This window comes from Haplochromis burtoni, unplaced genomic scaffold (assembly GCF_018398535.1).
Source record: "Haplochromis burtoni strain Fernald_Lab_line unplaced genomic scaffold, NCSU_Asbu1 Contig_39, whole genome shotgun sequence".
Taxonomy (NCBI): domain Eukaryota; kingdom Metazoa; phylum Chordata; class Actinopteri; order Cichliformes; family Cichlidae; genus Haplochromis; species Haplochromis burtoni.
The window spans coordinates 864,912-876,975 of NW_024582400.1; the positions used below are offsets into that span (position 1 = coordinate 864,912).

The window sequence follows — 12,064 nt, forward strand, 5'->3', positions numbered from 1 at the left end:
TAAAATTGTGTTTTAGAAAACAAATTTCACAACACAAAGACTTTAGACCTTCCTGGCGTTGACACACAGAGGTCAGAGGGATCTTCCAGGAGTGGCGATGCTGGTCATTTAATTTCAAACCTGTTGCTCTGGAGCGAGTTAACTAGATAAGATGAAATCCTGACTACTGGCCTCAGGTGTCTGCCACCATGTTTCAAACTGGTTTTAAAATCTATTTCCTCCATTATTCTGAACTGGTTGCTGTGAATTTATAGATCAAAGTTTAGTCCAGTTGTACACAAAAATGTTTCCTACAAGCTAAATACTCTCCAGCACACATTCCCAAAGTCAAGAGTGCTGCGGCTGACTTAAAAACCAAAGAAATCTCATGGGGCCCATCCAATCTTAACCTTCACTCTAACCAAAATACATCACTTTTACTTTCTCTTGTATTTCACTGAAAATTGTATTTAAAAACAAACCACACATGCTGTTGGCTATAAAATGCTAAAACTACTCAGTCATAAGTGTTACCAGGTGAGACATGAGTAATATCACCAACAACTACCATATTGCCTGTAAATACATTTATATAAATATGTTACTGTACATACTCGAGTAATGCCAAAAGTTGAAGTCTTTGAATATCAGGAAAATAAATCTGTTTGATCAAATACAAACAGGTGAAGTTTTATATTTTAAGACCTACTGCTCTCTTATTTAATTTCAGCCAGTTAAACGTCAGTTTTATATCATCACATTAAAGGTACTTTTCTCTTTTCTTTACACATTTACAGAGTTTTAGCACTTTTTGTCGTCTTTGGTCATTCGCAGTGTTTGTCGGTTATTCTGAGCTTTCACTGGCTGTGGGTTCAACCTCGGGCCTGTCAGTGACTTTTAGAGGCTTGAAAAGTGAAGCACAAAAGGGTTGGTCTGCTTTTCATCTGACCAAGCCTTCACCTGCTGTGAAAGGAAGTAAAAAGCCTACTCATTGCGTTATCAAGGAAAAGAAATGCTGAAATGCTCTTGACGTTTTCCCTTTTTTTTTTTAGGTGGAATAAAGAAAAAAGCGTGTGGTAGCTCTTGTATCGCCTGAGCCATCTTTTCAGATGAGAAAAGAGATATTAAAACGTGACGATGGAGATGGTCGTGGGTTTAACCAGCATCATGGCGGTGAAGGAACCTCCTAAATCATTCATATAAAACTCAAACAGCCAGCTGGTTTTTCTATGTTTTTATTCTGTGAATAAATATCTGGGCCGCCTGCATTTGCTCAGTGAGCTGCAGCAGCTTTACATACACATGAAGAAGAAACAGAACGACACCAAACACGTTACATTCAGAATACTTTGGACTTGGATTTGGATCAGTTCACCTCATCCTACAATCACGTCATCTTATTGCTACTAGTGTCAAAAATATTGGTGTTTTGTGCTTCCTTTAAGTTCCTTTTTTAATTTGAAATGTAAACTGGATGAACTGATCCAAACCTGAGGAAAAAACAAAAACTGTTTGTGGATTTTCTAAGTTGTGGATTACATTACAGACTGTCTGGTTCAGTTTGTTTGCTCAAAAAGAAGTAAAAACAGTCAAACGTGCTTCAGACACACAAAAACACATCTGCTTTTCAAGTATGACTGCTCCTCCAAAATAAAAGCCTTTAAATTTGAACAGCAGAAAATGAGAGGATCAACAAAGGAAGCAGTTCACTGGTTGTTAAACGAATGCTGGATGTTTTTAATTCCAACTTTAACTAGCTTAAAATGCAGGATTAATTAAGATGTAGATCCGAGGATTTACATGTGGAATTTTCACGTCTACAGCAGGAAAGAAAAAAATAAAGTACTCAAGCAGTTTCTTTTAATTCTCCATTTAAATAACACTGCATTTAAATGTTGTTTGGGGGGATTTTACAATTTGTGCCTAGAAACTACAGAGGCTGTCGTCAGACACTGGTAGAATTACCAATAAAGTTTTAAAAAGAAGTTCAATGAGGAGAAAGATTAAGAACCATCTATAAGATATATAGATGATTTATGAAGTCAAAAGAAAAGTAAGGTGAAACTGTCGAGTTGCTCTGTGTTATCTTAATCCTAGAGAACGTACAGGTTGCTAGGGAAACATGCGTATTCATTTTAAGGTCGATTACAAAGACTAGTGTAGCAAAAACCTCGCTTTAGTGGCTAACAGGCTGCTGCATTTGTGCAGTTTGTATGGAAGACTCCAACTTGTCTGACACTTGCCAACTGCTCACTGAGTGGTAGAGAAATTATGAAGACTGAGAACGGACCTCTGCAGACCGGTCGGCATCTTCGATGCCAACAACAGGCGATCACAGCAACCTGCTGACTATCAGAGCAACACAGTCTTTGCAACCAATTTCAACTCAGCGACAAGTCTCTAGGTCTCTATTAGCGAGACCTTAAAATGTTTAAACTGATTAAAATGTGACGCTTTCTGTTTTTAAACAAGGCCACAAAGGATTTGTGATAATAACTAGAATAGTAAGAGTAGTAGTAGCAACTTTCACAGTACTCCTTAGTTACTTTAAAGCAACTCACAGGGACCAATCAACTCACTGTTTATGCCACATACTGAAATACACTAGACAGACTTTCAAAATAAAAGTATTGAAATATCTCCATTGCTGAGTGCATCCATTTTCTACTGTGACTTCTTTAAACTAAGACAAAGTGTAAGAAAAACATTTTCTTGCATGTTTACAGTCATTCACTCTCCCTGCAGGAGCCCTGGCAGTGTCGCGTCTGATATGCAGAAACGCTTTCAATGGTCAGGAGACGAAGTAGGAACTGAACTTTGGCTGGCTTGCTAAAGTAAATAAAAGAAAAGAAGGGTGAAAATCCCAGTTTTTGGGGAAAAACAACAACAATAAAAACAAAAAACCCTTTAACTCATCTGTCGCCACATTAAAAAACTGCTTACGAAAAAAAATAAGAAGAATAATTTTATGGTTCAAATACTATCCAAAAGTTTGACTGAAACACACACTGTCATCAAATCTGCACCCATCACCACACGAGACCGATCGACTACACATTTTTACACCTATTTACAGAGACTCGCCGTCCTCGGTTAATATACACAAACACTACAGTAATGTACAGTTTATCTTACATCGATTATCACAAACGCACATCAAAAAGTGTTTGGGGGGGAGGAGTTACATTCCATAACAAAGGTTTTATACTGCTGCTGCTTCCTGTTGCTGATGTTCAGAATAAAAAGAACCGTCAACGTAAAAGCTGAAACACGGAAAATAAGAGTACTTCCACACTCAGAGTACACACACGCGATACAAAAACCCAACGACACCTAAAGAGAACATGATGACGAGCATTTACACTCGGAGGGAGGCGGCTGCTGCGCTAACAGATACTGTAAAGGTTTGTTTTCAGTTATTTCAGCGATGAGTCTACTTGCGAGCTTTCCAGTTTTTTGTCTAAAGCACCGCCTGATCTCTTCCCCTCGCCGGTGGAGGCAAGCGCCCGGCCTCACACGCCTGAGCAGCGCATTCTCCATCACAGCAGCCCGTCCAGGTTCTCTTCGTTCTTCTTGGCCGTGCTGCCTTCCTGATGGGTGTACTGATTGTGGTAATCGCGGAGGATGGTGACGACGTCATGGTGGCCGAAGTGCACGGCCTCATCCATCGGCGTGTTCCCCCACCTGCACCAGACATGAAGAACTTTAAACACAAATCCAGCTCGTTTCATTTAACACATCTGGCTCAAAGAAATTCCCTCCATCTCCATCTATCTAGATAAGGTTTTTTTTTTACATGTATTTATTAAAAAGATAACTAAAGTAAAGTGTGGTCTCTGTTACCTGTCTTTGGGAACTGGGTTGACCTTGCAGGCCTCCAGCAGGAAGCGGACCACCTCAGCATGTCCTGAAAGACACAAACATCGGGTCAGCTGACCGAACAGAGTAATTGCCATGACGACAACCTGACTGTATGCATTTCACCTTCAGCGGCGGCCACGTGCAGCGCTGTCCTCGAGTCGTAGTCCCTCTGCTCCATGTCCATGGAGGACAGCGCAAACCTGCACAAAGACAGAACAGCCAAGCAGGAAGGAAGGAGTGAGAGCCATGTGGAAACAACCAGACTAATTTGGACTTGGTTCAATCATGTGGGTTTCTTTAAGTTTCAAGCTCTTTGCGATGGTGCTGAAGGTAAATTACCTAAAGACTAGAAGTGATGTTTGCAGACTAAACTGGGGGGAAAAGCCATCTAGTGGCTGACATCTTCATATCAGACCTCTACCTCCTTTTCCTTGGTGGACATGCTGCACCTCAGCTGTTCAGAAGAGACTCAAAACAGGCAAAGATGTCTTTCCCTTTTTGCAAACTCCCTGATTTTGGCTTCCCACAATTGCATGACTATTACTGACTGATATTTAAAATGCGGGCTCTGCCAATGAAAATGCAAAGAGCTAATTTAAGCGGTCCCTAAATCAGTACTGATGGTGTGCCCCCATGTGCTAATCACAGCCTTCCCCTGCACTGAGCAGCTTGAAGTTTACAGGACTAGTCTGAAGACAGACAGGCACACAACAAAAAATAAATGTGGATACAATAGATGGTGTGGGCTACTCCCACTAAGCAGTTCCGATTTAATGCGAGTGATGTTAAATAATAAAAACATTGCAATGATTTCTAACGCGATCTGTTCAACATCAGTTCAGTTGTCCCATAAAAGCGAGGCTGTATCCATCCATCTCTCAACTGAAATGGACTGAAATCAACCAATCACTTTCCACTTGGCCATAGACAACTATCCAGTAAACATGATTTGCTAGTTTCAGGAAAATGATCAGTTTACTAAAGATACATTATCCCCCTCCAAAGTGTCAAAATCCTGCAGTGTTTGCAGAACATCACAGCAGAAAAAGAGGAACCGTCGAGTAGTTTTATTCACATCCATCGTGGGAGCCCAATGAATGGAATGAAAGACTTTATATTATTAGCCTGCAAAGATCAATTTAGAAATATTAACTTACAGGAACGTAGCAGAATGTAAAGATGAGAGCAGGACCCTGCTGATTTAAATTGGTGCCAAGTTTTAGTGCAGTTTTTTTTCCCCAAACCAACAAGTCAAATAATCCAATTGGTGTGCCTGGGCCCAAGTGATGTAGATGCTGTCATCAGATGGTGAGCGCTCAAGTCTACACGGAGGTTTGTGTACCTGCCTGTTATCTGTGTGTGGTGGCCAAAAATCATATTTGAAATTAAAATCAAATAAATGTCTCCGTGCTGTCCAACGGTCCTGAGTGTTACTGACACTAAACCTGAGAGCTGGCGTACCTCCTGAGAGCTGACACGTCTCCTGTGTAAGCAGCAAACAGCAGGTTGATCACAGACTTCACCTGAAACACGAGAAAACAAAGCAGAGACCGTGATGCTATAATAATGCATCATAGCTTAGTGTTACTGTGTTTTTGAAATATGGTAGAACTGAAAAATCTAATATTTGTTGTTTTTCATGTGATTTAATGTACAGTGAAAGACACCAATGATCAGGTTGTGTAAAGCTGGAAAATAACACAGCTGATGCAGTAATCTTCCAGCAGATGGCGCTGTGGATTAAGCTTCCACAAACAAGGAGGGTAATCTGCCTTTTATGGTGACACTTAGAGTCAAAATCAACACAAACTGCTCTAAACCACAGAAAAGAATCAAAATAATTACATCAATGATCTCTGTTGGTGCGTTAAAAGGAACTTCCGCTTATGTTAGTTATGTTGCAGTGCAGTCTGGGTAGTGATGTCTGGTGATTTCTGATCAGTCTTTTTCAATCTGAACTAGGGCTGGGCCATATCATCCCGTTCACGGTAATACCGGTGTAATGTTGGGCAACGACAAGAAAATGAAATATCACGATAGAATATGGGTAAAACGCGCATGCGCGGTGCCTTTGTTTGCATACGCACACGTCAGATACACAACAAAGCACTATTTTTGGTAGCGCATGCTAGCGGGCCGTCGTTATTACCGTGTTGTTTGGAAAATACGGCGCACTTAAAATCAATCCTTTGATTTTTCTGAAAGTCGACAGAGCCCCTTATAATCCCGTGTGCCTTATGTATGAACTCTAGTTGTGTTTACTGACCTGGAAACGATTTTATGTACACGGCGCTCAAAAATCTGTTAAATGCTTCAGTACGACTTTGCTAAGCTTCGAAGCCGCACCGCTTGATGGATTGTCGGAGCATTACGGCTATCGTAGGCGGAGCCTGGCGGAGTGATACGTACTGTGCTTCAACATAATATTACTGTATTGTGTGTGTATAACCTCTTTTTAAGTTCTGTGGATATTATACATGGTTATGCTGAGGATATGTCGGCCAGTTTCCACTGGAAATGCCTTTTGGTTAAACTGTCAGCGAGGAATTTGCACTGTTACATGTTTATATAACTTTAATGCAGATAAAAAAAACAGCTGCTTGTTTAAGTGAAAATACATTGATGTTTTCTTTTCACTAATAAAGTTGTGGAGTTGTAAAGTATTTTGTCTAGTGTCAATTATATCGTCAGTTATATCGTTATCACAAATTTTCAAATGTATATCGCGATAAATATTTTTGGTCATATCGCCCTGCTCTAATCTGAACCCCACAGTAATGTAACTCAGACATTACTCACTGTGAAGAAGATCACAGCACACAAGCTAACAGCAGCTTTAATGGCTCAAAATATGCATCAAACATTCAGGATTTTAACACCGCACTCCAGCAGAAGGACATTTACAGCGTGTAAAGGTCAAAATAGTCGAGGTTGTGAAAACGGAGAAGGATGAAGGCTGATGGTGCTGGCGCTCACCCTCTGGTCTCCTCCCTCCCTGCGAGGATCCAGCTTCTTTGCAAAGTGCCTCAGGTTGTCATAGTTGTGGAAGTTACACAGGGAAACCAAATCCTAAAAGGAGAAAACATGACCCAAATATTAAAAAAGAATAATAAAAGTATCTTAGGGTGAGATAAAGGAGATAAAGGATTATTTTGAACTTTGAACTACTGGTGGTGGTCAGAGGGCCCGGTGGCACCAGTGTCCGGCAGTCTCGCCTCTGTCAGTGCGCCCCAGGGCAGCTGTGGCTACAATGCAGCTTGCCGTCACCAGTGTGTGAATGTGTGTGTGAATGGGTGGATGACTGAATGTAGTGTAAAGCGCTTTGGGGTCCTTAAGGACTAGAAAAGCGCTATACAAATGCAGGCCATTTACCATTTTGAATCATGCAAAGCTACTCAAGCATAGTCCAGGAAATGACTTTAAAGATGACGTTACCGTGCAGAACTGGATGCCTCTGACGCTGTTGCCCAGCTTGTCGAGCGGAGGAGACCAACACATGATGCCCATCACGTTGGGAACGACCAGCAGGATCCCGCCAGCCACACCCGATTTAGCCGGCAGACCAACCTGAGGCAGAAAGAGAGAATGTGTGATGTGAGATTACCTGTTAAAAGTGTGGCTCACGTCTTTCTTAAAGTAACCAACAGATTCCAACCCCCCCCCCCCCAAAAAAAACATTACAGTAGAGCACTGTATTTTCAATTGTCTAAGTTATAGGAAACCCTGCAATTGTAGATTGCAGATTTTTAAAGTTCTGGTCCAAAACGGGAAAACAGGGAGATGGTAGCAGGTTGAACACGAGATCAGGACGAGGAGATACTGACGTGAAAAGCGAACTGTCCCGAGAAGTCATACATGCCGCAGGAGTGCATCAGACTCAGGGTGTTTCGCACAGACTCAGGGCTCAGCACACGCTCGCCCGTGATTGGACAGAAACCGCCGTTGGCCAGAGTTGCCGCCATAACGCTGGCACTCTCACAGGTCACCTCGATGGAGCACAACTGATTGAGAAACAAAGATTCGTGAATGATTGGATCACAATGACAAACAAAAATCCTGTCCCATTAGTGATTCCACTGCATCAGGATGAGCTCTACTCACCTGGAAGTAGAAGTCCAGGATGGACGTCATGTCCGTCCCCTCTGGAAAACACTGTTAAAGATAAAAACACTTTAAAATGGGAACTCATAACACACCTGCTGCTTTTCTTCAAACAGAAAAAACGGAAAACCAAGAGACATCAAAGGATAAACCAGGTGATAAACTGATTAATTACTGGAACAGAAATCCTAATATTTATGCAGAAATACCAAAAATAAAATTCAAAATACAAAAGCTAAGAATGAAATCACAAATATAGTGTGTTCACAAAAGGAAGAAAAGCTTCCTTTTAAACAACAAAATCCCGTCTCAGTAGTCAGCAGCATCTAATCTCACCTTCTTCTCCTTCAGGTAGTAGCCAATGGCGAAGTTTCTGTCTCCAGACTCACGCTCTGACTGGAAACTGAGCCACACAGAGAGAGGAGAGAGGTTTATTTCATGATGCGACTCAGATCCTGTTACATGAACTCAAACTGAACCAGGAAGTTGCTGCGAGACCTGAGATCCACCTCAGAGATGCAGAACTGTTTTGTAAACAAGAAATCTGTCAAAGACATTAAAGTGCTTCATTTCATCTAAACATGGAAAATCTGTTTTATTTCTAACTCTGCTGCACTCACGTGGCATTGCTGAAGCCCACATACTCGTTTCCTGCCAGCTTGTTCATGAAGTTCATGACCTGCAGAGCAGAAGAGCAGATTCAGAGTAAACACGCAACACAAACACAAGACTACGAAGAAGGCTCAAGGACACTGAGCATACATATAAAAATAAATAAATAATAATGATAATGCAGAGCAGCTGACGCTAAAGTTAAAATTGAAAGAATAAAACTGAAACTTCTACAAATAAGTCACAATTGCTGGCATTAACACTTACTCAATTTAAGAAAACAAATATACAAATTTGGGTAGAAAATCATTGTTGTAACTTCATCAGTTATACATGAAATTACAACAATACAATTAAAATATCCAAAATAAACTTAGAATTTTAGTACAAAATCATAAACTTAAATCTAAATTTTAACCAAAATATTGCAATTTGGAATATAATACTGAAATTATACAACTAACATAATACTTAAAAAAGTTAAACTTTCACAATAAAATCATCCTTTACAGTTTAAAGATTACATTTGAAAGACAAAGGGATATTCAAAGTATTCAAAAAATAATAATATTGTAATTTTAAATAGTCTAAATATTAAGAATATTAAATATTAAGATTTAAACCAAACTTTTGAGACTACAAAGTAAAAACGTTATGATTAAAGTAAAAACTATGTCAAGACTAAAGACAACAGAAAAGTTAATTAAATAAAAATGTTTAATGAATAATGTCGTATAAAACAACAATATATAAAAATAAAATTCAAATTTGACAAATGTCAATGAAATTTTGAGTATGAAGCTAAAATTTCAAGAATAAAATTGAAAATAAAGTAGAAATATTCACAATTAGAATCAAATTTTTGAGAATAAAAATGATTTTAAAGTGTAAGTGTTGAAGAAAAAGGTATAATTCCAAGAATAATGTAGCCCTGACATTTTTTTTTATATAACTTCAGTTTGGAAACTTCTCCTTCAGTCAATATTTAAATATTCAATAAATCTTCCCAATAGTACTCACATAATCAAATTTCTCAGCGTTGCTTGCCCCTTGCTGTAACACAAACAGAACCAATCAAAATATTCATAAAACAAAAACTGCAGTAATAAAAGCATGAAAAACGGTCACCCGTGTGAGGACATTAGCACTATCACGTATGATCCACGTCTCTATGAAATTAAGCTACGGCAGGAAAACAGTGCAGGTTTACATCACTACTCATGTGACCAGTTAAAAAGGCCATTCAGGCATGACGTCAGATGAATTAAGATTAGGCGTGGGAGACTAGCTGGAGATGGAGGTGAACGAAAATTGTTAAATCCACTCTGGGGCTTCTGCTTTTTTGAATAGAGACTTAAATAAAAGGTTCATTTAAATAAGTGACTTAAGAGCACAGCTACTGATTACTACAGGCATGTTTACTGTATGGTTACGTGATTAGACTTTAAGGTGCAATCACACTGCGAGCCACAAAATTAAGTTCATATTTATCAATCTGCTGCTTCTACAGCTTTCTGTAGTCATTTACAGTAACTGGTGCGTTGGTGTGGCGTGGACGATGGGGAATTGTGTGAAATATTACGTTTCTTTAACACTGAAGCCTTTTTTTGCATTTCTTTTCACTTCCAGTGAAGTGGTTTGTAGAGATTCCAACCTGAATCTCTACAAACCAGATGTTTGTAAAGAAGACTTCATTACAGTTTGTGTTGATCTCAGAGTATTACAGAGTCACCAGATCATCTAGATTTGGTTTGTCGAGGTATTTTTGAATGAATTATGTATCACAGTATGTTTGTATCATTTAAGTTTTTCTTCTACTTGGATTGAAGTATGAGAAACAACAGCAGAGTCATTTTAAAGACGTCTGCTTTATAAAATATAATTTCACTCCTTGGTCATTTTAGTCCCTAAAATAAGGGGTTAAGGGTTAAAGGCTCCGGTTTACAGGTCAAAGTCAAAGAAAACTTCTGGTGCATTGTGGGAAATGTAGGAGCCACTGTATTTTAAGCCCAACAGTTGCTTCGGCCTTTCTGAGGCCAACATTTCTTTGTCCTACCTGTTTACAGATTTTATTGATAATTACGATAACTGACAAATACAGATGTTGATGTGGAATGAAACCTTACTTATTTTACACCTAATGTCATTTAAATTGTTTCAACTCTACTCGATTCTATTTGAGTCCTTTCATTAAATCATGTTTCCCTACATTTTTTATTATTACAGTAAAATTATAAACATTTCCAGAAATATTTATACAGTTGATCCAGATCAAGTTACGGAGCACTAATGTATTTAAACCTATAAATAAGAACCAAATTTAAAACTTTACTAAACACTGCAGAACTTCATCATTATTACTATAATACAGCAGTAGATGTAGATGGAGTGAGTGACTGTTGTCTCTCAGATAACAGACTCAGTCATGTGGTTCGCAGTGTGAACTCACCTCCTTCGATTTAAATCAGACAAAAACCAAAACTTTGGCCAAATGTGACAAGAACAACAAAGCCTGAAGCACGGGGAACGTTACTGCCTTTATTCAACAGCCTGAGCATGAATTCTCATTTTCAGATCATGTAACAGTCTCCCTGAAAGCTGCTGCTCTACTTTTAAACTGCACCTCAGATATTTATAATTACTGCTGCCTGCAGAGTTTTTCTGGGCTCCAGCTTCACCTTTACTCTTTCATTTTGCTTTCCCAAAGTGATGCATGAATCTGCTGTGACCTCAGGTGAAAATCAAAGGTGGGACCCGGGAGTCCTGATCCCCTATTTCTAGGAAGACAGTGTTGTCCTCCTCAGTGCATCACTCTAAATATGACTGTATAAGGTTAAATATTATTATATGAGGCACCGAAAGCCCTCGTGTTAATTACACATGCAAAACAATAGATCTACATAAGTTCAGTCCAGTGCCTACTAGTGGTGCAACGGATCCAAAATCTCACGGTTCGGATCGGATCATGGTTTTAAGTCACGGATCGGCTCAATTTTAGGATCAGCAAAACAAAACAAAACAAAAAAAACAACCCAAAAAGACAAATTTAACGCGCAATTTACTTATTTAAGTATTTTTTGCCTATTAAAAAAACATTCAACTCAAGACTCATTCCACGCAATTATATAAAAACTAATTAAGCTCACGAAGCTTTCCGTTGCCCTGGAGATCCACCCATTTGTAGTTAGGGCAACAGAAGACACCTGGGACAGTTCAGCCATAACTTTAGACTTTTCCTGCTCATACATGCTTGGAACGATCTTGTCACTGAAGTGGACGCGCAACAGGATATCATAGCGTGGCTCAAGCACGTTCATCACAGTTTAAACCCCTTGTTTTGCACAACGGAATACGGCCTCACGTCTGCAGCTAAACACCCCAGTAGCTTTTGTAATAGCTTTATCCTGGACGGACTGGGCAGCAAAGGGCTGCTTAAACGCCGCAAACTCCTCTGCTTCTCCACCTGGACCGCTAGCGCTGGCCATAACTATGGCTTGACAGACTGACCACG

At 39.5% G+C, this 12,064-nt stretch overlaps 1 protein-coding gene across 2 annotated transcripts in view; it reads right to left on the minus strand.

Annotated features, from left to right (window-relative positions):
• Positions 1-1,198: 1,198 nt before the first annotated feature.
• Positions 1,199-12,064, minus strand: part of LOC102295541 (glutaminase kidney isoform, mitochondrial) — a 30,340-nt gene continuing 19,474 nt past the window's right edge. For both annotated transcript variants that reach the window (XM_005919917.3, XM_005919916.3), the window contains exons 8-18: positions 9,574-9,606; positions 8,562-8,620; positions 8,278-8,344; positions 7,942-7,992; positions 7,665-7,841; positions 7,276-7,407; positions 6,817-6,909; positions 5,302-5,363; positions 3,964-4,040; positions 3,823-3,886; positions 1,199-3,663 (exon numbers count right to left, since the gene is read on the minus strand). In XM_005919917.3, the coding sequence (XP_005919979.1) occupies positions 3,519-3,663; positions 3,823-3,886; positions 3,964-4,040; positions 5,302-5,363; positions 6,817-6,909; positions 7,276-7,407; positions 7,665-7,841; positions 7,942-7,992; positions 8,278-8,344; positions 8,562-8,620; positions 9,574-9,606 (960 nt within the window). In that variant the 3' untranslated portion in view covers positions 1,199-3,518. The remainder of the gene's footprint in view (positions 3,664-3,822; positions 3,887-3,963; positions 4,041-5,301; positions 5,364-6,816; positions 6,910-7,275; positions 7,408-7,664; positions 7,842-7,941; positions 7,993-8,277; positions 8,345-8,561; positions 8,621-9,573; positions 9,607-12,064) is intronic.